Source organism: Pseudopodoces humilis, chromosome 29, assembly GCF_049639895.1.
Source record: "Pseudopodoces humilis isolate 2021_Gansu_Grassland_sample_001 chromosome 29, ASM4963989v1, whole genome shotgun sequence".
Taxonomy (NCBI): domain Eukaryota; kingdom Metazoa; phylum Chordata; class Aves; order Passeriformes; family Paridae; genus Pseudopodoces; species Pseudopodoces humilis.
This window is the reverse complement of record NC_142228.1, coordinates 2,727,331-2,754,283: the sequence shown is the minus strand read 5'-3', so window position 1 is coordinate 2,754,283 and position 26,953 is coordinate 2,727,331. Positions and strand designations below refer to the sequence as shown.

The 26,953-nt window shown below is 52.5% G+C and overlaps 2 protein-coding genes across 2 annotated transcripts; one reads left to right on the top strand and one right to left on the bottom strand.

Annotated features, from left to right (window-relative positions):
• The first annotated feature begins 93 nt into the window (after positions 1-93).
• On the top strand, positions 94-20,503 carry DNAJC7 (DnaJ heat shock protein family (Hsp40) member C7). The gene is made up of 14 exons (XM_005531454.3): positions 94-323; positions 7,742-7,830; positions 8,074-8,198; positions 8,285-8,398; positions 8,719-8,793; positions 10,263-10,381; positions 10,719-10,872; positions 11,603-11,767; positions 12,737-12,828; positions 13,862-13,935; positions 14,280-14,426; positions 14,614-14,766; positions 15,245-15,307; positions 15,624-20,503. The coding sequence occupies exons 1-14, from the start codon at positions 94-96 to the stop codon at positions 15,659-15,661; spliced, it is 1,638 nt and encodes a 545-aa protein (XP_005531511.2). The 3' UTR covers positions 15,662-20,503.
• CNP (2',3'-cyclic nucleotide 3' phosphodiesterase) lies at positions 20,440-26,846 on the bottom strand. Its single transcript, XM_005531453.3, has 4 exons — positions 26,763-26,846; positions 23,912-24,581; positions 23,206-23,348; positions 20,440-22,659 (listed from the first exon to the last, which is right to left on the bottom strand). The coding sequence occupies exons 1-4, from the start codon at positions 26,763-26,765 to the stop codon at positions 22,207-22,209; spliced, it is 1,269 nt and encodes a 422-aa protein (XP_005531510.1). The 5' UTR covers positions 26,766-26,846; the 3' UTR covers positions 20,440-22,206.
• Positions 26,847-26,953: the final 107 nt, after the last annotated feature.

Below are 26,953 nucleotides of genomic sequence, written 5' to 3'. Positions count from 1 at the left end.
GCGCTGCCATGCGCAGGAAGGGGGCGTGGTCTGTACACGCCCCGCCCACCTCCCGGTCAAGTCCCGCCCATCTCCCGGTCCCGGCCCCGCCCGATGCCGCCGCCGGGCCCCTCTGCGGGCTCCCCCTGCCGGTCTGCCCCCGCCCCGCCCCACCGGCGGAGGCTCCGCCCGTTCCGGCGCTCGCCCCGCCCCGCCCCGCCTCGGTCCGGCCCAGCCCCGCGCGGTAAGATGGCGGCGGCGGCGGCGGCCGAGGCCGAGTGCGATGTGGTCATGGCGGCGCCCGACGGGCCCGGCGATACCGACAGCGACGAGGAGGCGCGCAGGTAGAGCGGCGGCCCGGGCGGGGAGAGGGCGGCCCCTGTCCCTCCCGGTGGGCGGGCCGCGGCCCGGAGAGGTTGCGAGTGCCGCAGGGCCCGGGGCCGCGGTGCATGGCGGCCGCAGGTGCTCGGCAGGGCCGGGAGCGCGCCCGGGGACTCCGCTCGCTCCTTGCCCGGGCGGACCCCGCGGGCAAAGTCCTCTGTCCCGGCCGGCCGGGAGCGGCGGCGCCCCGGGGCTCACCTGGCGGGCGGTGACAGCCACGGGCCGCACGCGGCGGGGCCCGGGAGCTGCTGGCTTTGCGATGCGGTGCCGGTGTGTCCCACTGAGCTCCCGCGGCCTCCGTGTGCACCGGGATCTGAACATCCACCCGTTACCGGGGTGTCCCAGAAATGCAGTTCACACCCTGTGTCCCGAGGCCACACACCCTCACCGGTGTCCGGGGAGCTCGCCGTCCCCCGCGCTGGGGAGGGAAGGATTAAACTCGTGGGAAGAGGAGGCTCCAAGCTCCTGAACCCTTTGCTGCTTCGTCACCCCGTTGCCCTGGTTCTCGGTCCCTTTGAAACCTGCCCACAGTGGGTTTCACTCTGTCCTGCCTTGCTGTGGATAACGGGAAAAACGCCTTGTGCAGAGCCCTGCTCCGGGAATGCTCCATCATCCGGGAGCTCCGGATGTGTCTGTGCCGTGCTCTGGTGCACCCTGCCCGAGGGAGCTGCCAGTGTCACCTGAGGCAGGGCAAGGTGGGATCCCCACCTTTCCCACAGGTAATCCCCCCAGGAATGAGTGAGCTGGAGCGCTGTGGCCAGAGAGGTGGGAAAGTGCCTGTCCAGGAAACTCCACTGGTTTTCCATAGTGGGAGGTGCTGGGTTCGTCTCTCAGGGAGCTGGAAGGAAAGAGCTGTTCCTGCCGGAGGTGAGGCATTTGCTCTGGAGGATGATTCAGTGGAATGAAGAAGAGGAAACAAAACCAAAAGTGGCCTCTGAGGAATGGTGGTTTCAGACTCCCATTGATGGCTCAAGGGATTCTATGGAAGTGAGGCCCAAGGAGAAGCTCCCTCGGGAGGTCCTGCTGAGCAAGAAGGGAGGAGCTGCTGAGGAGGCACTTGGAGCTCACAGAGCACTGGGATCGCCCAGCCTGTGAGGCTGGGACAGGCCTGTGTGGGCACATCACTCCTGCCCCCTGGGCAAGCAAATTGTGGTGTTTGAAATGGGAGAAATTCACAGAGGTAAAACCTGGCTGAAGGCACAGGTGTCTGCAAGGAGTGACCTCCAGCTCTTTAATTCTTTCCTGAGGCTGTGCCCTTCACAGCTTTCATTAGGTGCCTTTACAATGTTTCCTTTTCACGTTCTTCTGGGGATGTTGCACCTTTCCCTTGCTAAAATGAACCCATACTGGCAGGAGCTGATTCTTTGGTGTTGCTCTGCACACCCCGATTTCTTTGCAGTTCTGTGCATTAACTTCTTCCCTACCCCAGCCCTTCCTGTTTCACTGTGGTAGCTCAGTTGCTCTCAAGGAAATCAGAGCAATAATTGCTGTATTGGGGAGTGGAGTTGGAGCCTCAGAAGGTGTCAGATGTTTGTGAAAGATCCAGGACCAGGCAAGAGCTGGGTGAGCTCTGCATGGGACACACTGATTTGGTGCAGCCTTTGGGATGTATCTGTGCTCCCTTCTGTAAAAATCAGCAAAAATAAGGGAAAACTTTTTCAGCATCCTTAGCAAACGAGGGTTCTATGTTCTGTTGTTTCCATTTAGGGATTACATACATATGGATACTTTGCTCAAGGACTCACCTTTGTCCAAATGCAGGATTCTGTTCTCTGTGGCTTAATAAAACTGGAAAGTTAGAAAACAAGCAAAAGGGGAAATCTGCATTTCAGAATGGCTGTAACTAACGCTCTGAAGCAGCTGCAGACATGCCAGAGGGCTCCCAGGGTGTCCAGAGCACAGGAATGGAGTGTGGTCACAGGATAATTATTGTCTGCTGCTGCCTCATGGCTTGTTGGGGTCCTGGCAGAAAGTGTTGATGTAATTGTGTTAATTTTATCCGTTGGTGCACCAGCACGGAGCAGCTGATGAGCAGGACTGGGCTGCCCCTAAAACCTCACTTGTTTCTTCATTAATTTTAAAGGTTTCTCAACCATGGGAACAGTTTTTTCCCTGCTCCCAGCTGCTTTATGAGCTTGGGCCCCTGGAGCTTTGCCAGGGAGAATTTCCTTGTCATCTTCCTGGCACCTCAGGGTTTTGGCTCCTGTGCGTGCTCCAGGCTGGATCTTTCTCCTTCTTCAGCATTGGAGCATGTGGAAGCCTCTTAAAAAGAAATACATCTAGCTGTTGGGAAAATACTGTCAGGAGATTGCAGAGCCCCTGCTGCAAGCTTGGGATGTGTTGGTGCTTCTGCGGGGCATCGACGTTTCCCACAGCAAAGTGACGAGCATGGAGTGGCCCATACAGAGTCCCAGAGGCTGTGGGCCTGGCCAGGCTGTGGTCACTGGTCAGGTCTGCAGGTGTTGGTGAGCACCAGGAGGCTTTTCCAGTGCATCTCAGTGAGGCTCCTCCAGAATAGATGTCATTTCTCACCAGCTTTCTGCTTTTCCGGCACTGGCGGGAGGGTTGAGCCATCTGAGGGGCACCCAGTCATTCTGGGATAACCTGGAGAAGGCTCTGCTATTCCTGTTCTGCCTGTAAATGGGCACTTTGGGTTTTCAGGTGATAAACCAGCCCATTTTACTCATCTGGAATTATTTTATGATCTTATGATCATACCAGAAGCAGCAGAAGGTACTTGTGTAGTTGTTTGCTTCCCCATGCATCTCTAGGGTATTTGAATATCTAACTTAGGCAGTTGGTTTATCCAGTAGGAAAAGGTGACCCATACCTACAGTTTCAGCCTATTTCTTTAACATGAAATGTGCTTTTTTGAGGTGAATCATAATGTAGTTGTTTTCCCCTGGAATTCTTAAGCTGGCTGGCTTCCTTCATTTGAAACGAATTGCTTCCTTCAGAAAAGCACTCTTAGGCTGATTCTAGACCCTTCCATAGGTTTTCACAAAAGTTACACTGTGGACCTGCCAGGCGTGATGGGGACATTGCTGGGAATTAGGTTAATTCCAAGCTCTGGGAATTACATAATGGCACAATTAAAGCTGGGGCTCGGCTGCTGCTCTCACTCATGGCTGCAGGGAAGGTTTGGGTCGGTTCTTGGATTTCTTGTGGCATATTTTGGTTCTTGTGGCTCTTTTGGTCCTCTGAGTTTGCCCTCAGGTATGAGGAATGTTCTGAGGTTTGAGCACCTTCTGGGTTCAGGTTCAGCTCTGCTCTTGGAGATGCTCGAGGCAGCCTGTTGTTGTGTTTCTGCAGGAGAGTCCTTTGCCCATTGGTGGAGATTTCTGCGTGTCCAGGCTCGGATTTCCCGGGCTGGGGGCTGCGTTGAGTGTCTGCCATGGTGTGTGTGCTGCCCACGGAGCCAAGCTGCCGGGAACGCGTTGGGGGGAGCTGATGTGCCAGGAAACAGCTCCGCTCTGGCCTCGGCGTGCCAGCGCTGCCCAGCCAGCCACACACACACACTGTGTGCCACCACTGCCCTGGGGAGCCTGTCCCAGTGCCCAGACACCCTCTGGGGGAAGCATCTCTTCCTAATATCCAACCTAACCCTCCCTCAGCCATTCCCTGGCCACCAGAGAGAAGAGCTCAGTGCTTGCCCCTCTGCAGCCCCTCATGAGGAAGTTGTAAATATAAATCCTGAATCCTCACTCAGTGTCAAACCTTACCTGAGGACAGGTCTCTAAAGTGCATCCTGTGTATTTTTGTGACACATGGAGTGCTTTGTTTCTCTTCCAAGTCCTGAAAGAGGGGAGGGGAGAGTATTGTGTGTCCAGGGGCAAACATGATGGCTAATTTTAAGCTCTAGACATCTGCCTGCTGTAAACTGAATTGAGATCACCCAACTTATTTTACCCCAGCAGCTGAGTCACAGCTGAGAATCTGGGTGGGATTTCACCCCCAAAAATGCCTGATAAAGGCACCTATATCCTATTAAAGAAAAAGCCTCTGCAAGAACTGCACAAAATTGGCAGGTATGTTGCTTTTGCCAGAGCCTAACAGGAAAGATTGCTTGGTCAGGACAGGATTTTGGAGCCTTTCTTAAATCCTGGCTATTTTAGGGTTTTGCCACCATTTCATAACGGAGGCAGGCAGTGAAGTGGGAGTGAGGGTCAGGAGAGCTGGGAGACAGTGACTCTGCCACCTGCTTAGGTGCTGGATTTCTGTCACTGGTGGTATTGTTGTGGCACATCCCTACCCAGGGGCTGTGCCAGCACACCTGGACCAAGAGCTGCTGGGTTACAAATCCCTAAAGGTTCCCATGACAGAAAATCAGGTGTCTGCAGGAGTCTCATTGGGAGCTGGAGTGGGAGGTGGAAGCCACGATCGGCACTCGAGCGGGGGCAGCGTGTGGAAGCTCTGAGGAGGAGGCAGGAGTTGTTAGGCAAGCGTGGGATTGTGTCAGTGTGTGCAGGATGGCTTCTCCAAGAGCTGCTGTGCTGGAATGAGGAGGGGCTGAGCTTTCACAGGGCACGGGGAGGAGAAGGAGCCTTGTGCTGCTTCCTCTCTCCCCAGGCAGGCAGCGAGCTCCATCCTCAGAGCTTGAGTGTGCGAGGGAGTGTCACTGCACGCAGCTGCTGCTCGTCTTCCTGGGCCTCAAGCTGTGCCAGAAGAGGTTCAGGTTGGATGTCAGGTGGAATTTCTTTGCAGGAAGAGTTGTCAGGCATTGCCCAGGGAGCAGTTGGAGTCCCCATCCCTGGAGATGTTTGAGGAATGACTGGACATTGCACTCAGTGCTCTGGTCTGGTTGACAAGGTGGTGATCGATCACAGCTTGGGCTCAAAGACCTCGGAGGTTTTTTCCAACCCACAGTTCAATGCTGGCAGGTTCTCTGGGGTGACTGGGACAAAAGTATTTCAAGTATTAGAGATGCTGAGAAATACCATAAAAGAGAAAAAAAATAATTGCCTCGCTCACAAGGAGAATCACTCCCACCAGCCCCTCCTGTGCCTGTGGTGCATGTGAGTGATGAAAGACAAGCTTCTTACCCAGCTCCTTGGTGCAGCTCTTCTCCATTTCTGTGTCCAGCATGGAGCAGCCCCACGAAGACACAGACTGTCACAAAGACACCCATTCAGCTGGGGGCGTATTTTTAGCAAAGCACGATTCTTCTTCAGTGTCAAAAGTAGCAAGTGGGGAGCGCAGGCCCCAGCAGCGCAGGAGGCAGAATGAGCTCATTCAGACCACAGCATCTGTTGGGGTGAAACAATCCCCAGTGAGATCAGGGGCTGCAGTTCTCCTTGTTGGAGCCAGAGCCGTGGTAAACAAGGGCTGTGTGCTCTGTGTATCATCAGGGCACAACAGGGCAGAGCTGCTCCTGTCCTGGTGCTGGAGCTCGAGCCCAGCCTGACAGCTCCAGCAGGTCCTTTGCCTTCATGCTGTGGAGGTGATTTGCTTTCACAATTTTCATTGTTAAGCCTTAGGCCATGTGAGCAGCAGAAATACCTGTGCTCTTCTTTCTTCCAGTGTCACTGTGGCTTGTTGATACATTGATCTGTATTAAAATGCTTAAAAGGAAGACAGACCAATAAAAAAGAGTAGAAAACATTAATCCTTGTGTGGGGATGTTTCTCTGGCACCTCAAAGTCGCTTTCTGAAAATTGGTTTTACTGGGGTTATGTTTTCTTTCTCCCATTTTCCCAGCACTTCCCAGCAATTTATGGCAGATGGGATGCTCTGGCAGCCAGCCTTTAGCTGTGTCTGTTAGGTGGTAATTCTCAGGACAGGTAAAATGGCTCAAAGATTTATGACTCGGCCCACTGTGCTGAACAGGTTGTGATGGTGGCTCAGGTGGGTTCTGCCATTAGAACTGTTCACCTATTTCTTTAGACAACGGAGACCTGAGGGAAGGAACTTAAAATCTGTGATTTTCTTTTCTATTTGTGATATCAGAAACAAGAGAACAGTGAAACTCTTTACTGCCCGGGTTCCAAAAGTGCAGAAGTGCTGAGTATTTTTTCCACTGTATTTGGATATTTGATCTGTAATATTCAAAAAAGATGGTTGTGTTTGGAAACATTTTAATCATGCAGAGTTTGCATCCTGATGCTTGTGATATGGCTCCATCTCTCAGGCATATCTTTGTTGCACATCAGTGTAGCTGGGAGGGTGCAGAACTCCTGGGACTCTGGTGGGTTCTGGCTCCTGAGGAAAAGCCAGGCTGCAGCACCTGCCTCAGGTGTGATACTGAGAGTGGCAGAGGAGGGATGGCAGTTCCCCTCTCCAAAGGGCAAATTCATCATTTTCTGGAGCAGGGGTGGGAGGAGCTGACCTGGGAGCCAGGACAAGGCCCTAGGGGTGCAGTGGTGTGTTCTACTCCTTGCTCTGCCACAGTTCTTACCCATCTCATCCCAGGGTTTAACTCCTGCAGGGCTGTGGCTGGACTCAGCTGGGGTGTAGCCTACAGAAAAACTTAAAACTGAAAGTGAAGAGCACACTTCCCAGCTCCCAGTGTCCATTGTTCTGCCAGCTGGGAAATGTTCGATGGCTCAGTGAAAACAACCCCTGCGTGAGGTGGTTGTGTGGGAACGGCCAATGGCAGCCTGAGCAAGGCTGAAAACATGGGAATTTGTTCCAACACAATTCCCTTTGTTCTCTCCCAGGTCAGCCTGCTGAGCACTGCTCACATTCACTGTTCCATCACCGTGATGTGCCCTCCCTCTTGCCCTGTGCAGGTGAAAGGCTGAAGGGAGAAGGGGGAAGAGAAGGGGCTTGGTTTCCCTCAGGGGAAGCTTTGCTTTCGAGAGTTTAAGGGAAGCTGCTTTAAACCATATGTTGTGTGTTTTTAAATGTCCCAAACTGTCTCTGCAAATGCTTGCTCTTGAGTGTGAGGACTATTTCTAGACCTGTTGCCAAGGCAGTGCCAGGCTTCTGTTGCAGGCTTGTACCCATATTTCTCTGATTTAGCTGTCTTTTGAATGTGGAAATTGTTCTTGGCTCTGGTTCGTAAGTATGTGGGACTCCTGAAGGAGCCAGCACTGCCTCTTTTGTTCTGAGGTGCAGCACCTTGCAGGAGGGGGCTGTTGAATTTACTCCATACCAGGGAGTTCTATTGGACTCTCTGAGGGGACTCAAAGGTGGCTTTAGGCTTCTATTGCATCCATGTAAAATTTGGCCAGGAAATATCCCTGAGTATCCTGGGTAAAGCACTGGAGTATGTGGGAGCCATCAGGAAATGGGGTGTGCTGAGGGGATCTCACGAGAACCAGCTTAAATTTGGAGCATTAAACAGCTATACTGAGGTTGCTTGGGAATCAAATGCTTGTCATGGTCACAATCTGTCTGGTGTTCATTCCTTCTGAAAATGTGGTGTTTTGCTTCCTTTCAGAGAAGCAGAAGCATTCAAGGAGCAGGGAAATGCGTACTATGCCAAGAAAGATTACAACGAAGCGTTCAACTACTACACAAAAGCCATAGGTGAGAACAGCTGATAATATCAGTCTTTGCTGAATACCATGTCTAAAATTGGAGCTGGTTGCTGATTTCAAACACACCAATGGGGTTTCTGATACCACTTGCTGAATGAAAACCTCTTGCCTGCTTTAATTACCTTGGGAAATGTCACCAGATCGATAATGCCAGTCAGGGCCAATGTTGTGAAGTGCCGCAAGTTGTGCAGCTGCTGTGTGACGCTGATAGTGAGTCTTGCATTGTCTCCAGATACATGTCCCAATAATGCCAGTTATTATGGGAACAGAGCTGCCACGCTCATGATGTTGGGGAGGTTCCGAGAAGCACTGGAGGATGCTCAGCAGTCAGTCAGGTTGGACGACAGCTTTGTACGGGTACGTGGAGACCTTCAGGCGCCTCATTCAGTCCCTTGTTTGCACCTGTTACAGCTCTTGCAAATCCCTTTTACCTGTGTTCCCAGGGCCACCTCCGGGAAGGGAAGTGCCACCTTTCCCTAGGGAATGCCATGGCTGCTAGCCGCTGCTTTCAACGAGTTTTAGAACTGGATCATAAGAATACCCAGGCACAACAGGAGGTAAGAGGATGTTCACATTTAACTGTCCCCAGTAGATGCTGAGGAGGCTGAGCTGGCCAAAGGAGAAATGGAGGGTAGTGTAAGGCAGCTGCCACTGTTGTGTCTCTCTCTCACAGGGTACATTTTCCTGGACTCCCAGTTCAGTTACTTTATTTCAAGCTGATTTTAATGCTGGCAAAAGTATTCATGACATCTGCACTATTGGTGCATGGTCTGCAGTAGTTTTGGCTCTGCCATTCAGGGATTGGCTGTTCAAATGTTGCTTGGTGGCATTTCAAAGCAGAGACTGTCCTGCAGCACTTGTGTGTTCTGTCTTTCAGCTGAAGAATGCCACGACTGTGCTTGAGTATGAAAAAATAGCTGAAGTGGATTTTGAGAAACGGGATTTCAGGAAGGTGAGATTAACTTGTTTAGTGAGGTCTTATATAAGAACTGGTGTGTTTGACGTGGCCCAGGCAGGTGTGTGGCTGGTTTCCTTGTTTGGGAGGTGCTGTGCCACATGTCTTGGAGCAGGGCTGGCTGGTGAATTGTGCCAGCTCTGAAAGTGGCAGAGCTCATGCTCCCTGAGCACTGACCAAATGACAAGTGAGGAGGTGACTGGCTCAGGCCAACCCTCTGTCACTGTTTGCTTTGCAGGGTGAGTGCAGTCATGATTGAGTTGTTTGAGGCAGATTTTGTCAGCAGCAGCATTTGATCACACTTTGCTCCTGAAATGCATATCCAGAATTCTTCTTTCTCAGCTCTTTGAAATAAAAAGCAGACTGTGTGCCAGTGAGGGTCGTACAAGGAGGAATGCAGATCTGCATGGGGCATTCTCCTTACAACTTCCAAATCTTTCTTCTCAAGGATTGTAACAGGATGCAGCTGGTACTGACCTGATAGAACAAGAAATGAGAGCATGAAATCTGAAAGGCACCAAGCACTTCTCATGCAACTGCTTCTGTGCAGTGGATGTATGTAAGCCTCAGATTTATCTCAGAAAGGAGATTGTCTGGTACATTGAGCTCATTGTTCAGGTCACTCTTAGGCTAAACTCAAGATTTTGGAAGGGTAAATCCCAGCTTTGTATCACCTGTTTCTGAGGAGCAAATGGGATGTGTGATCAATCTGAATTTCCTGTGTAGGAATTGCCCTGCCTGTATTGCACGTCCTGGGCATCTGCATCTGTCCCTCACTTCCCCAGTCCCACTTCACTGGGGAGGCCAACATGAAACGTGATCTTTGTTTCTGGAGAGCTGCTCCTGCCTCACCCAGGAGCCCTTGGCTCTGGAGCACAGTGCTTCCCACAGCAGAGCCCCGTGATGTCACGGGCCGAGGAGCAGATGAACCTTGGGGAACAATGCCCCGTTCTTGCACAGATGTCCCCACCAGAGTGCAGGGATGGAAAAGACCCATTAGCTCACCCTGCCCATGGCTGTCAGGCCAGTGGAAGATCAGCCCTTGTACTGTACTTTTTTGTGTTTTGTCCAGTCCAAACTGTCTCAATCTATTGAATTTCTGTCCCTCCCACGTCTTTATACCGCAGGAAACAGGGGCAGGATTGTCCTTCTTGGCCCTTTCTTTAGGGCTTACAGTATAGAAGAGTTAAAGGGATGAACCTCCTACAGGTGTCCCTTGAGTCTTGTGTAGTGCTCTGTCACAGTAATGCAGCAGATGCCTCAGACCTTGGCACACAAAGCCCTCTGAAAGGCACAACCTGCATATGAGGAAAATTTTCCAATGAAATCTGTCTCCAGCAGCAGTGGAGGTGGGTGTCTGCACGCTCGCCTTCCTGGTCAAACACACATCTCAAGCGTGGGGCAGCTGTTCAAACCAGGCCCTTGGCTCTTAGCTGCGCTCACGCCTGTGCTTTCTCCCACCCCAGGTTGTGTTTTGCATGGATCGTGCTTTGGAGTTTGCTCCCGCGTGTCACCGGTTCAAAATCCTCAAGGCCGAGTGTTTGGCACTGCTGGGCCGGTACCCCGAGGCACAGTCTGTGGCCAGGTGAGTGTCTGAGGGCTGGGGAACACCTGTGGGGTGTCCTGGCTGCTGCCTGTGCTCCATGCCTGGAATAAGTGAGGGAATATAAAATACCAATATTCCTTAGTGCATGTTGTGATGAGGAGGGAGTGTGTGAATTTATGCGCATTAATCTTCCCGGGAAGCTGCATCCAGACCCCATTCACAAGCAACCTTCCTGTTTGGGGAAGCTTCTGGCCTTTTGGCTTACCTGTACCACAGACTTGTTGAAATATCCAAGTACCACAGTGGAGAAAAGCGTTTGTGGAGGTCAGAAGGAAATGGGAATGAGGAAGATTTCCTTCATTGCTGTGTGTTGCAGTGACATCCTACGGATGGACTCGACGAACGCCGACGCGCTGTACGTGCGTGGGCTGTGCCTGTACTACGAGGACTGCATCGAGAAGGCCGTGCAGTTCTTTGTGCAGGCCCTCAGGATGGCTCCTGACCATGAGAAGGCCTGTCTTGCCTGCCGGGTAAGTGGTGGAGATGTGGCTGCAAAATCACCGGGATTTGGCTTTTTTTAAACCCAACGCATAGTTTGGTTCTGCTGGATCAGTCCCTTCTCCCTCCCTCACCATTGCCTTTCCCAGACTTCCAGGAGCAGGCAGTGTGTCCAGCCCTTCCCAAAGGCAGCTAGTTGCTGCCTCAGATGAAACCAAGCTCCTAGAAACTGTTTCTCAGCAGATTGTGATACTTGGAAGCAGCCTCTCCTTCACTCTGTTCCCTGGTCAGGCAGAGAAGCAATAAAAAGTTGCATTGGTTCTAAAGGAATTCCTGACTTTCAGGTCGAATATCCAGGCCTATGCCCTTTCATTTAACACTTCCTTGGTGTTGCTCCTTCCCCTGGTGTGGCTCTTTGACTGACTTTAAATCTGTTCATGTGCTCTCAAAAAGTGAGCTCCCAGTCCTTTTATTTTAATCCATAAATTTATTGCACTGGCATGTTCTCATCTTAAAAAATAGGCAACCTTTTTCCTGTGGAGGATGCCTGGAACTGGCACTGGCTGTTCCTTGGTGCTTCTCTTGGGGGAAAGGCAAAGTGCTTCCAGATCATTTCAGCTGCTGGAACAAAGCTGTGGCTTGTATCCTGCAGCAATGTCTGAAACCAGATTAGAGCTGTTGTGTCTGAGGACCCTTGTCTGGCAGAACAAGGTGCTTGGTCCCCCTGACCTCATCTCCTTACCCAGGTTTGTTTCCTTTCAGAATGCCAAAGCACTTAAAGCGAAGAAGGAAGACGGGAATAAAGCGTTCAAGAAAGGCAACTACAAACTAGCGTATGAACTGTACACAGAGGCACTAGGAATAGACCCAAATAATATCAAAACAAATGCCAAACTCTACTGCAACAGGGGGACGGTTAATTCAAAGGTAAGGCACAGTCACCTGGCAGGTGTCTGTCACCAAAACCCCACCATGGCAGTGATAAACTGCAGATCAGTTATTCTGCCAAGCACAGGCCCCCCTGCCTGCTGGGCAGCTGCATCTCTGAGGCCATGGGCAGTGTTTCAGGGTTTTGTGCTTGCACAAGACTTGGATCACTTCCCAATAGCCAGCAATCGACTCCTGCAGAAACAAAACTCAAATACTTGGGCTGCACAGAGTGGGAGGGAGAGGAGGGACATGCTTTAGCCTTATCTTAGTCAGCAAAAAGCACTCCTGTCTTTCCTTCCTTCCCAGCAATGAGCAGATCTATTTTCTTGTAAATCACGTCTTGCTTTGTGCTTTTATGAATAAAAAAAAAACAACCTAATTTAAAGCCCCATGACACTTCAGCTTTGATGTTGAATTTTAGTCCTGCACTATCCAGAGAAACAGCCAGTCATGTGACAGTGCTCCCAATTCCCACCCTGTGTCCTCTGGGCATTTTTGTTCCTCAGCTGTCCCAATGCTGATGCTGCTTTCCCAGATACCCCCACTTGGTCAGAGACACAGGCTGTTCCCAAAACCTGGGAAGTGGCCACTTAATGGGTGTCTTACATGTTTGTGTCTGAAAACAAACAACACTTCTTCTAAAAAAGATTTATTTTAAATATTTTTAGGTTTATCTTCCTGCCTGGGAATTAGTTTGGACAGAGAATTGGGATTGTTATCAGGAAGGCCCATGGTTTTGAGTGCATTTCTTACACAGAAGCACCACATAGCACTGGCCAGGCTGCTGATTTTTTTTGCCAGGGAACAAAAGCTCAGTGTTTGGGGGAAATTGGAAAAAAAATCCTAGACAGAGACACAGAAAACAGTGAGACTTTCCCAGATTCTTCACACCTTTCATTTGCCTAAAGTCATGATGCAGAATTTTCTATTTGTCTGGGGTTTACTCACTTGTGTCTGATGTTGTAGCTTAGGAAACTTGAAGAAGCAATCGACGACTGCACGAACGCAGTGAAGCTGGATGACACATACATCAAAGCCTACCTGAGGAGGGCACAGTGGTGAGTACACCTTGACACCTGAGCAGGTGTGTGGGCAGGAGTGTCCTCCTAGCAGCTCTGAGGGACAGGATCACAAATCTGGAGCTTAACTGAGTAGAAGGGGTAGGGCCCTGAATTTATTCCTCTTCCTTTGGCTGCTGAGGAGATGGGGGTAGCTCTCTGTGGCCTCTCCTGCCTGCCTGGATCTGGAACTGCCTCTTGGTGGTGTATTTATAGAATCATTTGGGTTGGAAAAGACCTCCAAAATCATTGGTGCCAACCTTTGACCGATTACCATCCTGTCAACTAGACCAGAGCACTGAGTACCACATCCAGTTGTTCCTTTAACATCTCCTCGAATGGTGACTCCCTGAGCAACCAGTTTCAATGCCTAACCACCCTTTCAGTGAGGAAATTCTTCCTCATGTCCAATCTGAACAGGATTTAGGGAGGATTTGTTTTAAATCTTGACTCAGCTTACTGTGTTTATAGAGGTTCTGTCCCAGAGAGCCCCTCTCTCTCCATGTCTGCAATTGCAAATTTACAGTGGTTACAAAAGAGATTGAAAAAGACCTCCAAGATCAATCTTTCCCAACCTCCCATCTTTTTAATTGCTAAGTTACAGTGAGTAATGTGTGTGTAAGGCTGACAGATAGACACATGTCCCTTGGAGGTGCCAGGGTTGTCACTCCTGACCAGCACTGCCAGTGTGAAGCTCTGTGCCAGCTCTGACCCTGCACCAGCTCCCTGGAGCTCAGGCTGCCTGGGATCAGTTCCTGCAGCTACATATTGGAATGAGCAGGTTGTTAAAGCAGAACTTGTGCTGCCAAAGGAGTTTACAGTGTCCCCTTGGAGCCCAGAGTGTGGGTTCCTCTGCCAGGGTTTCCCTCAAGTGTCAGGGCTCCCAGCAGTAGCCCTGTGTGGGTTCCTCTGAGGTCTGATCTGCTGAGTCCTGAGTGCTTCTCTTAATCCACATCCACACAGACAGCCTGTACTGAACCCCTTTTGATGTTCCTGTGAGGGACACCTTGGCCACCAGTGTTTCTTTCCACAGTTACATGGACACAGAACAATATGAAGATGCTGTAAGAGATTATGAGAAGGTTTATCAGACAGAGAAAACAAAAGGTGAGCACAAGGGCACTCTCTGTGTGTGCACAGGTTTCCCTGAACTGGCAATTTTTTTGTTGTTCCTTTTTCCCCCCACAATATGCTGTAATTTGCAGCCTAATACCCCAGAAGGACAATATGGAGAAGCCCTCAGAGTCACTGAAAATCCCTGTCTCTGGTCTGGTTTCTCTCCAAGCATTGAATGCTGAAATAACAATTCAGCTTGTGTCTGAGGCAGTGCAAGGGGTTCAGAATGTCTGGGTTTGATTCTTGTTTTGACTGTCCCCTTGCTTTTTGAGTGGCCTGAAGTGGAAGAGATGGAATAACTCCTCCCCTCTGGTGTTTATTGTGCTCTTTTCCAGAACACAAGCAGCTCCTAAAGAATGCACAGGTGGAACTGAAAAAGAGCAAACGGAAAGACTACTACAAAATCCTGGGGGTGAACAAAAACGCCTCCGAAGATGAGATCAAGAAGGCTTACAGGAAACGAGCACTAATGCACCATCCAGGTACCCACAGCAGTCCTTATCTGCAGCATCACTGAGGCAGAAATGCAAGTGGAAGAGGGAATTTCTGGGAACAGCTCTGACCCCACAGATCTGGAGCATATTCTGGGACAGGAGCTTGGGAATGTGCAGCATTATTCATTTGCACTAGAAATTAAAAGCTTTTTCCTGCTTGTTTGTGTATCCCCAGACCGACACAGTGGAGCAAGTGCAGAAGTACAGAAGGAGGAGGAGAAGAAATTTAAGGAGGTTGGTGAGGCCTTTACCATCCTGTCAGATCCCAAGAAGAAGGCCCGTTATGACAGTGGGCAGGATTTGGAAGAGGATGGATTAAACATGGGAGGTCAGTGTTCTTTACAATACTCTGCCATGGCAGCCTTTACCAGGATCAGACCCTTTAGAGTCTGCCTGATCCCCTAAAGCAAGCCTCCTGTTGGGAATGGTTCCATGAACTGACTGGGTTTGGTCCCTGACAGTGCTGGGATGACAGGGCTGCACTGAGTGTTCCCAGTTCAGGCTGGAATACTGGTGGGTGTTGTCCTTGGCAATCTGTCACAGGATGTGTTAAATAGTGTAATTGTGAGTCCCTAAATGCTGCTTCTCCAGACCCATAGGCTGCCCTGTGGCAGGCTCTCTCTGGGACAGCTACTTTACCTGTTTGTGGTCACTTACATGGCCCCAGGTGCTGGGAGCCAGCCCTGTGCCCCCTGCCCAGCCACTCTGAGACACTCTCTGGACCCTCAGTGAGCTGACAGCTCCTGAACTGTGGGAATGTGATGGCTGTTTCACTGCAGCTCATGAATTCCTTCTCTTCCCTGTAGAATTTGATCCAAATAACATCTTCAAGGCCTTCTTCAGCGGGCCAGGGGGCTTCAGCTTCGAAGGTAGGTGAGGTGTTCTCCTCCCAGCCTTGGAATCGTAAGTACACAGATCCCCCTGGCAGGGCAGCTGGGGCTCCCAGTGGATGTGCTGCTTGAGAAGAGCATTTGTCTGTTGCATAAATCTTAAGAGCTTTTTCAAAGTTCTGCCTGCAGTGTCAGCTGGTGGCTGGTTCTGGTTCTTCTGGGTTCCAAAGCCACAGACCCAGGGGCTCCCAGTTCTGGAGCTGTGTGTGGGCTTGGCCATCCATGTGCTGCTTAGGATTGCACTAAACCAATTTGGATTTGAGAAGTCCTGATTATCTTCCATTTTCTTTTTCAGCTTCTGGGCCTGGAAATTTCTTTTTCCAGTTTGGCTAAGAAGCAAACAAACACAAATCAAACCACACATACCTGATCTGCTTCTTTTAACCTCGAATACGGACAGCCCCAGACTCCTCCTCCATCACGTCTCGTTGTCCTTAGAGCAGTTTCATTTCTGGGTTGGAGCCTCTGTTTGTGTGTTGTGTGTGTGAAGAGGAAACCAGCTCGGGAGGGGAAGGCTTGTGAATTTTGTTTTACTGTTAACTTTATTAAAAAAAAAAAAAAAAAAAAATAAAGCTTTGAATCTCTTGGTCCCTCCATGCTGGCCCGTGCTTTCAGCTGCTTCTGCCCCTCTGCACAGAGGATTTCCTGGAATCTTCCCAGAATCTCCACATGTGAGAGGGAGAAGGAATTCCTGGTTTGTTCTGGTTGCTTCCAAAGCAGCATGTCCAGGGTTTGGAGTAACTTGTAAGTTATCTTAATCTTTTGGAAATACTGCCAAGGCTCAATCCAGTTTTGTACAATCCCATTTCACCTGCAAGCCTGGCTTCTTCTTGGCTTTTTTTTATTTCTTTTGGTTTTTTTCATGGTTCTCCCAGCAAGGCCCACTTGGGCATTAAACTTCTGTGATAACGTGTGAGCTTACAATTCTGTATCAGAGAAATGCTGCTTAAAGAGCAGCTTATGTGAGAATTCCCTGTGATGCAGCTGGAATTAAGGGCTTTGTGTTCCCAAGATTGTCCTGTTTAAGGGAATATTGAATTTGCTCTGGGCTGAATTCCTTCACTGTACTTTTTTAAATTAATCCACTTGAATATTTTATATTTGTGCTAAACTTGATTTTGTTGAGCTTGATGTGTGGTTTCCTGTTACTGATCCATGACATGGGTGAGTCTTTCAATGCCAAGTGAATTCCAGGCAGGGATCATGGGTGGTTTGGGATGTGCAGTGCTGAGCTCCTGGTGTGCAGCAGCTGTGTGTTTACTTAACCTGGTTTTCCCCTGGCAGTGATTTACTCCTCCAAAGCAGCAAAAAAATGCAAGTCCAGCTCTGAACTGACAGTCTGTACTTTCTCTTGCACAGTGTCAGGACAGGAGCTGGAGGGATGGAAGAGCTTCCGGCCTGGAGCCGTGTCCTGGTGGGTTTGGTGTGGGGCACTGCCTGTTAGCAGTTTGATTTTCACCTAAAAGGTGGTGTTACAGCAGGGTCTCAGCTGGGAGAGGGCTCTGCTTCCAGAATTCCCCCCTTTTCTCTACAGCATGGACCTTTTTTGTCCAGGTGCCCTGTGTGAGCTCCTGTCTGTGGCAGGTTCTGGAGCACGGTGCTGTCAGGCTCAGCCTGGGATGTGAGCGGAGCAAGAGGCAGTGGGGCCGTGGCTGGGGGTCCTGGGCTGTGCTCAGTGAGGGGCACAGGGGTTTGGCCAAGCTCCTGGGCTGACCCTGGCAGTGTGGGGCTGTTGGAAGCTGGAGTTTGCTCAGAGAATGTCTGCTTGTGCACACAGGCTGGGCTGTGCTGAGAGAAAACCTCCCAGTGACTCTGTGTAACACCTGATTTGCCTTCCCGAAGCAGAACAAACACTGCAGGGAGCTCATTTCGAGCTCACTGAACGAGGTGATCACTCAGAATGCCACGTCTTTGTCTTCCTCCCTCCCGAGGGCAGTGCCCTTCAGCAGGACAGGGGCTGCTGTGGGGAGCTCCCGGCGGTTCCAGCGCTGGTGACGTTGCTGTCGTGGTCCTGCTGTGGTGTTTGGTCAGGATTCTTGACAATCTGCTTTCGTAGAGGGAAAATTTAAGGGCTTAAATTTTAGCACTGCAGAACAGAGTATTTTACAACTGGTTTGAAACTCAGCTTTCTAAGTGAACCAGCGCTGAGTAGTACTTTCAAAACCCAACTCTCCCACGTTTATTCTGACGTCCTTCACACTGGTGTGAGGGATGGACCCACCCAGGTGCACCAAGAGCAGCTGGGTCCTGCCACTTTTCAGGCTCTGAAATGGTGAATACGTGGGGAACTGAAATACTGGTCTATGCACACTGATGCTTCCCTAGCTTTCCTGGCACTGTAAATCAGAGTTTACAAGGCCTGTTTAGTGGCATTTTGGATCCATGACATCTCGTCCCGTGTGTGTGTGTTGATGTCACTGTACAGTCTGGGTTGTTCTCAGTCTCCTGTTGCTGAGCAGAGCCATGTTCTGTGTCTGTCAGTGGGTTTATTCTCATTTTCCCCTGCCCCAGGGAAGTGTGACCAGCTTCCTTCCTCCCTTCCTTCTCTCCAAGCTGAGTGAGCCCGTTCCCTGGAGCACAGGAGTGGAATGGCTCTGCTTCTGGGAGAGAAAATGTATACAGCAGCTATTTATAACCTGTACATGAATGCATGATTTAATGTAGTTAAATATTCATATGGTGAGTGCCAAGACTTTCTACAGAGCGTTGTTACGTGAATCAAGGTGAAGGCAAATGCATAGAACCATGGAATGGGTTGGGCTAGAAGGCCTTTAAAGGCTGTCAAGTCCAACCCTCTGCCATGGGCAGGGACACCTTCCACTAGCCCAGAGTGCCCCAGGCCCTGTGCAGCCCCTGTTCCCCACAGCACAGAGCAGGGCTGAGCAGGGCTCGGTGGCACCTGGCACCTCAGGGCAGCAGCAGTGCCCAGTGGCACTGTGACCTCCACCATGTCCCAGCATGGCTTGGGGAGACAAAACTCAGCTTCTTTCCAAAAAATGGACTCAGCTGTGCATTGCTTGGAATGTTGCCTCCACACATGGTGGTTCCAGGACATTATCCATGGGTTGTGGTTGGGTGTAGCTACAGGAAAGCTGAGAGTGCCAGTGCTCCAGCTGCTCACAGCCCTTCCACACATCCTGCAGCCCCAGGGGGACCACCAGGCCCACAGAGCCACCAGCCCCATGGGACCACCAGCCACAGGGATTTGCTGCAGAGACCACAAGAGCGTCTTCAAGCGGCGCTGTGCCTGTGCTGTTTCTAGAAGGATAGAGAGCACACAGAGGTGCAGGAGGTGGTGGTGCAGCAGCTGCCCAAGGCACAGGCATGGTGGGATGGACACACTTTGGTTTGACTCAGCCTGGCAGCTCCTGCCCAGGGTCTCCAAGGGGGAATGGCTGGTGCTGGTAGAGCTGCTGCCAACAAGGACCTGGAGAGAGCAGAGTTGCCATGGCTGAGAGCCAGACCAGGCTGGTGTGTCAGGGACATCTTCCACCAGCCAGGTTGGGAGTAGATGCTCTGAACAGCTCAAGAACTGGCAAGTGGCTGTCAGCTTCTCTGGGAAAGTTGTGAAGAGAAGTGTGTGAGGAGTGTGGCTTGGGCAGAGCTGGCATGTGAGGGCTCTGCTGTAGGACTGCAGTTTGCCAGGGAGATCAGGAGCTGTGTGGCTATTAGGCTTTGCCTTGGATGTGGTTTTGTCTGGCCATGCTGAGAATCAGAGAATAGTTTGGGTTGGAAAGCTGTGAAGTCCATCCAGGAGGTTCTGGCCACCCTCTTAAGGCACCTCATTGCGTTGGCTGCACAGAAATGTACCTGGTTTGTTTCTGATTCTGGGAGCGCTCAGTGAGCAGGATCCCCTGTGCTGCTGGCTGTTGTAAATGCAGAAATGCAAACTGGAAAATGGGAAAGACAAATTGTTCAGGTACAAGAGTATTATCCATAGAATAGTGGGTCCCTCCACTCTGTATCTGCTGAGATGCAGAGTGCATGCTGCTGTGGTACCGTGGTGTGTCTGAGCCTGGTGGAGCCTGGTGCCAGTCCCTGTCCAGCCACACTGGCCTGGATCTGCAGCCATCAAACAGTCACAGGGTTGGGCCATGTGCTGCTTTGCTGTTTCCAAATGACTTCCTCAGTTTCAGTAATAACTCCAGATATTCTCTTATTTGTGATGGATGGTTTTCATCCTGTTTAAATTCGTGCCTTGTCCTCTCCCCTCCTCTTCCCTAGGGAACAGGACAACTGTGTGCTGTACCCACCCGTGTCCCTGGAGCAGTGCTAGTCCCTGGGTGGCTGTGGCAGGGCTGTGGCAGGGGTAGGTGGCAATAGCTGGTGGCTGTCCCTGTCCCTGGCTCTGTGAGGCCATTCTGGGTCCCTGTGTGATTGTGAGAGCCGATGTGAAATGCTTTGGCCTTCCTGGCCAGGCCCCGCTCTCCTCATTCCCACCATTGTGGATGGGGTTATCCCTTCTTGGAGCAGTGCTGGGCACTTTCCCTGACCCAGATCTGAGCTTGGAGGGACAGCTCTGGTCTGTTGCTGGCAGCTGGGACACCGTGCCCGAGCTGCAGCTCTGGGGGTGGCCCAGGAGGGCAGGATCCGTGGGGAGCCCCGAGCCAGCGGGACGAGCAGCCCGGCTGCCATCCCAGCCTGTCCAACTGCCCAGCCCTGTCCCCCTGTCCCCTAATGGCTCCTGTGAACAGTGTGGTGTGAGGTGGCATCCGAGGGGCCGTGGGGGAGCACCCAGAGCCCCACAGTGCACGAGTGTCACAGCATTGCGGAATAGTCAGGACAAATCCAGGCACCGATGCGAAGCCACTTGGAGAGGAGCTTGTCCCTGCGCTGCCGTATTTATCTGAATTGGAATTCGGAATGTTTACCTCAGTGTACATAGCTCAACCTTTCCCTGGGAGGAAAGGGGAATTGCATGGAGCAATCGCTGTCTCATTGCTTTGCCAAACTCCTCATCCTCTTCCAGCCGGGCTCCGCATCGGTACCAACTGTCCCTCTTCGACCTTTCTAGGATGTGAATGGTAAAAATGTGAATATTTGTTGTTTACTTCCTTAGCAGAACTCCTGATGCCGTGTTTGTATGGGAAATCAGCCTGAGCAGACTCATATGCAATCGGTTTTACTTTATTATAAACTGTATATGATGTACAAACTAATAAAAACTCAAACAACGACAGTGTCACTGTTGTTCTTGAACAGGCAGATGAAGGAGATATTCCAGCTGTTGATTCCAGTGCTGGAGCGATCTGGGCGCTGGGGGAGTGGGCTCAGCCGGCCCCTGAGCAGGTGCTGGCAAATACCTTGTAGAGCTTTGGTGGAACAAACCCTGGAGGTTCTGTCAGGAGCGGCCCTGGCTGAGCGTTGGGCACTCGGCTGCTGCCAGTGCAGAAGCTCAGAGGGGTTTCTCCATGAAGGGTCACAGGTGCTCTGGGTGGGTTTGTAGCTCGCTATTTTATGTTATAATGAGAATTTATTCTTATCCTTCGCTTCTGAACAGCAGGAAGTATTTTGCTTTCATGGTAGAGTGTTTGGTACCAGAAAAGCACCAAAGCTCTCCCTGCTTTTGGCCTCAACAGTCAGAGAAGAAATGCTCCTTGCCCCAGCAACAGTGGGCTCGGGGTGAGCTCTGCCCCAGCCCAGCCCACGCCTCAAACACAGTCAGTATTTACAGTGTTAGTGTGGGTTAATGTCACTCTGCTGCTCCCCAGACCCTGAGCCAGAGCAGGAGGTCGAGCTGGGACCTTACCTGGGGCTGTTAGTGGAGCTTTGTGTTAAACCATGCCCAGGAGCCACCGCCCTGCTGGGCCAGGGCCCGGCACAGCACAAACCCAAGTTTCAATAAAACAGATTTAATGACGAAAGTGCTGGGTCAGTAACTTCCAGCCAGGGTTTAGGTTCAAGCAGACATGAGTTACACGGTTACGGTGCCTCCACTTCCTACACTACGGGGTTACTCCAGCCTAACTCTTAACATTCAAGTGCATTAGAGGGAGTAAAATCTTGCATGAAGTCCAGTTGTACTTCAGACATGATTTTAGTTTATATCAAATAAGATGGAAAAGATGTTAGTTCATCTCTTCCACTCCCTGCCAAAGCAGGATTGTTCCCTACAGGACGCGGGATGGTTCTTGGTCCAGCCCAGGTGGAAGGAAGGGGCTGGAGCTGCTTTGCAGGAATTGGCTCCCTGTCCTGTTGTTTCACTTGATTTCCCCAAAGTTCATGGTTGGTGTCTTTAAGACATAACCTGGCACAGTGCCCTCCTCCTGGCTGTCCCCAGAGCATCTCTGCTGTGAGGGACAGGAGCTGGGATGGAGCCCACTGGGCAGCTGCGGGACTGGCCTGCGATTCGGGCTGCCAGGACCTGCTGCCCTCAGCGAGGTCTGTCCTTAGGGGCCAAACCCTTGGTAGGGACAGGACTCCTGACAGGAGTGACCCACGCCTGGGTCTCGCTGGTTCTGACCCAGAATGGCCAACGTCAGTCCCTGGGTGTGGGAGGGGAGGGACATCCTGCAGTTCCCTTGGCTTCAGACCAGCGACTGACAGGCTTTGGTCAGTGCCAACAGGTAAAGATCGAACGATTGTGGTTCAGAGGGAAGCGATAAAAGCCCCAGAGTTGATCTTTCTCCAAGGAAGAAAACAAGCAGGACACCCCAGCTGGTTCCCTCCAAAACTCGTATTAAAATCCATGACAATTTCAGTCAGGAGTTGCTTGTTTTCTTCCTTTTCTGAGGCCAATAACTCCCCAGAGGCTTCACGCTGGGGTGGGCAGGAGGGTTTACTTTAGTAACGGTAGAATTATTTCTCTTTACACTTTTAAGGTTACAGGAGTTACTTGCCTTTTAAAAACAAACCAAGGAGCTGCCCTGCCTGTGCTCCTAGATGATGGTGCAGGAGCTAAAGGCAGAGCCCCGTTTGTTGGTGCTCTGCGTTGGCACAAGTTTTCCCTTCCCATAGTATCCCGAAAATATCGCCCTCACATCAATCTTTTTAGACAGGACAAGCATCCACATACCGTTATCAAAATACAGCAGTTTCCCTCCTCCGATTTCCCCCACTTGCTCCCCTTTGTTCCCTGCCTTTTCCAGCTTCACAAACTCCAGCAGGTCGAGCCCGGTCTGGACGGCTTCGACGCCGTTGGCGCAGCCGAGGGTGATGTGAGCGCGGCTGCCCCGCGGGAGGTTGTCCGTGGGCAGGATCTTGTCGGCGTCCCCGGGCCAGAGCAGCAGCTGCTGCTCGCTCAGCTCGATGCGAGCCCCGACAGTCTTTGTGGTGATGAACAGCGCCGAGATGGAGAGGGTGAAGCCTTTGCCGTAGGAAGCCTTCACGGCCTGGAGGAGAGGGACACGCACAAGGGACAGCGTTAGCGCCTGTGGGTGGGGATTCACGGCGCTGCCTTGGGGTCACCGTCCCCAGGCTCGGGGACAGCTCATGGCAGCTCTTGCTGTGACATGGTCAAAACACCCAGAGCAGGGAGAAGGTCAGTGCCTGACACCCCAGCTCCGTGGATTCGGAGCTGGTAACGTCTTTGTTCTTCACAAATTCCAATATTTAAACTGGGCTTATGTGCTCTGAAATAATCGATCTGGGAATCTAAGTCCCTCAATTCGTTATCATTCAGCTCAGGCTGTCAGAGATGATGCTGGAAGCCATGTGTGATCAGGGAAAGTGGGAGTATTTTGTTTGGAAACAGGAAACGATCACCATCTCAACAATTTGGAGTTTTCTCTGCACAGGCCACATGGACATAGTTGCTGTCCCTGTATTTGGCCTCTTGGGTCAGAGCAAAGCCCATTCCCAACCCTCTCCCAGGCTCATGGACACCCTGCTGGGGAGGGAGAGGACATGGAAGGAGGAGGTGGGACCCCAACACTCACTTCCTGCTGCGCATATTCCTCGGCTCCAGCTGCTTTTCCAAACTCAGTGTATTTTGTGGTGCAGTGCAGGACCCCAGGTGGCCTCTTCACAAAGTAGCTGGTGAGATCTATTTTTATTTTGGGATCTTCGATAGCAGAAGGAACTGCAGATACAGGTAAACAATGTCACTGTCACAAAGTGATTCCCCCAATGTCAACCCACAAGCCCTGGTCCAGTCTCAGCTCCCTTCCCTACCCCAGCATTCACATCTCATCTCTCTGACTGCTGGGGAGTGCTGGGTGGGAAACCAAACCCCTCCCTCCTCCCAGGCTCACGGCAGATGGAGCCAGAGAACAGAAGCTCCTGTGCACCATCGTGGCTCATCTTAAACCTGATGATGTGAGGGTCCCCTAAGGGATGGGATTGTTCAGCTTTGCCCATTTCTCTTTGCCTTTTTCCCACCCAAGCCATTGGAACCAGGGGACACCCAGGATCCCATGTCCTGCTGCTGCTGCCCGAGCTCAGTGCCCTGTGGTGCCAGAGCTAAAAAGACACAGGAAAAACTCTTTATTTTTACTTAGAAAAGCAACTTTGTCAACTATGATGACCAGGTTAGTAGCTTTAAAAAGCTTTTGTTGTTGACAGCTTTAGAAATTGGTTTTAGAAGCTGGTCAGACTTGTTAACATCAACAGGTAAGAACGTGGTAAGACAACATCTATACATACAGTATTTACTCTCCTTTTTGAAGGCTTTGAGACTCCCAAGCTCATCCAAGAATGCCTGGCCAGCCTTCCTCAGGATCTCCGAACTTCTTTTGCTCAAAAACCACCCAAAATACATGGGGAGGAATTCCTTCTCCAAGCTTGGCTTCATCTTCTTCAGCTCTTCCACAGTTAGTTTCCATTGATTCTTGTCCTTTAGCTGGGGACAATCCAAGCGCCACGGGGTTTTGGGTTCGGCAAAGATGACTTTGTACCGGTACTTGTCGGCAATGTCAAAGAGCTGGTCCAGCCGTTCCCGCTCATGGTGAGTGTCATCCAAAACGATGACGCTGATCTCCCGTTTGCAATAGTCAACTAGATCCTCATCCACCTTGGAGTACTCTTCAGGAATGGTGCTTCTTATTAGAGGTGTGATTTTATAGTGATCAACAGAGATGACCCTGCAGGCGTCTTTGTACCGATCGTGGATGGCCTGGGCGAGGGTGGACTTCCCGCTGCCAGGCAGGCCCCGGAGGATGAAAAAGGTTTTGGATTCTTTGAGTGTGGAGATGGTATCTTCATCATCCAGGAATGGGAAATGCAAACTCTCAGGTCTCTCTTTTGCTGATTGAGTAGACATTTTTCTAAATATTTTAGGCAGGAAAGTGTGACTCTTCTTGGAGAAGCCTTTGTTCTGAAATGGAAGGAGAAAACACTTTGCAGGGCAGGAACCCCAGAGAAAATGTGGCTCTGCTGACACTTTAGTGGAAAGGATGGGGCACAGGGAGCATCTCCCCCACACTCCCTCACTTGGGTGTCCTGCTCAGCTGACACCTTCTCCCACAGCAGGGATCCACTGCATCCCACCCAAGAGCTGAAGGTTCAGCCCTGCTCCCCGCTCTGGCCTTGGCAGCTGCAGTTCTGCCCCACCCAGAAGAGGTTTCTCAGGCACCATGAGCTGCCACAAAGCCCCAGCCCGGGCAGAGCTCCTCGTGTGGCACATTCAGTCTGAACGCTCAAACAAACCCCTGTGGCTGCCGGATGCGAGAGCAGTGAGCTGTGGAGGAGCCCAACAGGAACTGAAAGTTCAGCAGGTTGAGAGCTGCCACACGCCTGTCCCCTCACCTGAACCACAAACTCTACTCCCAGGGAAGGGGCTGTTCCCTAGGGCACCTGGCAAGGATGATGCTGTCTCTCTCTGAGCTGCACTGAGGATCAGCAGCTGAGTGCCTCGCAGGAATTTGGGCTTCTCTTGGGAAGAACAACTGAGATGGCTTCCAGGAAAGCCAAACCCCTCCCAGCAGCTGCCAGGCAGAACTCGAAAGTGAAACCTCGAGTGCTGGAGGAAATGAAACACTCGTGGTTGGCAGCAGTGAGCGGGAAATGCCGTTGGGAGCTGGCACAGGCTCTCCCTCCCCTCCTGCCAGCAGCTCTGGTAAGCAGAATCCCAGATTAATTCCCAGTAGGGCCTGGGAAAACACGGGACTGAAAGGAAACGAGGGATTTCTTCAGCTGTGCAAGTCCTCAATAGCATCAACGAGGCAGACACTGTTTGTTGGGTCAATACATGAACTTTCCACCCCCAGCGCTGTCTGTGGGCCAGCCCAGCCTGGGATCCACTGCACCTGCTTAAGCCAAAGACCACGAGAGCAATACCCAAGAAGTGAGTTTTGCCTTTGATGCAAAAATTGAGAAGTTTTATGTAAAACATAACTGCTCTGCCTGGGCCAGAAAAATGTTTTTCCAGTTCACAGTTTTTTAAAAACACTTCAGATGTTGATTTCCCCATCTCTTTATTCCAGAAGGTTTTGGTTCCAAATGTCCTGGGAGCAGGAGCAGGACCCCACAGTTTCCACGGGGCTCAGCTGCAGTCTCACTCCCAGCCGGGGACAAACCTGAGAGCAGCAGGGCTCCCCAGCGACCGCGGCCTCGGGGCTCAAAGGGCTCACACCGGAGGAAGCCGGTGAGTGACCTGGAGCGCTGCTCCTTCTCGCAGCACAGTGCCCCGCTTGCCGGGGCGGTCACACGGCCGGAGCCGGTGCTGCGGCGGCCCCGGGCCGGGCTGACCCCGCACCGGGCCGGGCTGTCCCCGCACCGGGCCGGGCTGCCCCCGCACCGGGCCGGGCCGTCCCCGCACCGGCCCGGCCCGCCCCCGCACCGGGCCGGGCCGTCCCCGCACCGGGCCGGGCCGTCCCCGCACCGGGCCGGGCCGTCCCCGCACCGGGCCGGGCCGTCCCCGCACCGGGCCGGGCCGCCCCCCCACGGGGCCGGCCCGCCCCCGCACCGGGCCGGCCCGTCCCCGCACCGGGCCGGGCCGTCCCGCGGGCGGGGACCGGGGCCGCTGTTCTGCCGCGGCAGCTGCTTGAGGGGACTGAGGCGCTTTTCAGCCCCGTGAACAAAGGAACAATCGCGGCCCCCCCGGGCCATTGTTCGCCGCCGGCTCGGGGACAACGGGCGCCTTCACGGGCCGGGCCGGGCGGACAAAGGCTCCGCAGAGCCCGGGGGAGCGGGGTCTCGCCGGACAATCTCCCATTGAGCCGGGACCGGCCCCCCCGCCGCCCCCACACAGCTCCCGCTTGTCTCCTGCTCCCCATGGAACAGGGGCTCGCGGAGGGAGCGATCGCCCCCGGTCCCGGGCTGTCCGCGCCCCGGCAGCCCCCAGGGTGTCCCGGGACCCCCGAGTCGGAGCCGCGGGCCCCCGGGGCCGTTCTCGGGGCCCGGCTGCCTCCGCACCCCCCCCAGGACCCGGCACCCACGTGTCGGCCACGCCGCCGGCGCTTCCACCCTCCGGGAACCGGGACCTCTGCCGGGCGGAGCGGCGGCCCCGATCCCCATGCTCATCCCGGTGAGTCCCCATCCCGCCGGCCCCGCTTACCATGGTGAGGGCAGCGGCTCCGGGGCGGGCGCCGGTGCGGAGCGGCGCGGGGGGGAAGCGGCTCTGGGGGGGGCGCGGCCGCGGCTCCTTCCATAGCCCCGGGGCCCGCCCGCCCCCGAGGGCCGGGCCGAACCCTCCCCGGGGCGGCGGTTCCGGGGCTCGGCCCCCGCCCCGCCCGCCCGCGGAGGAGC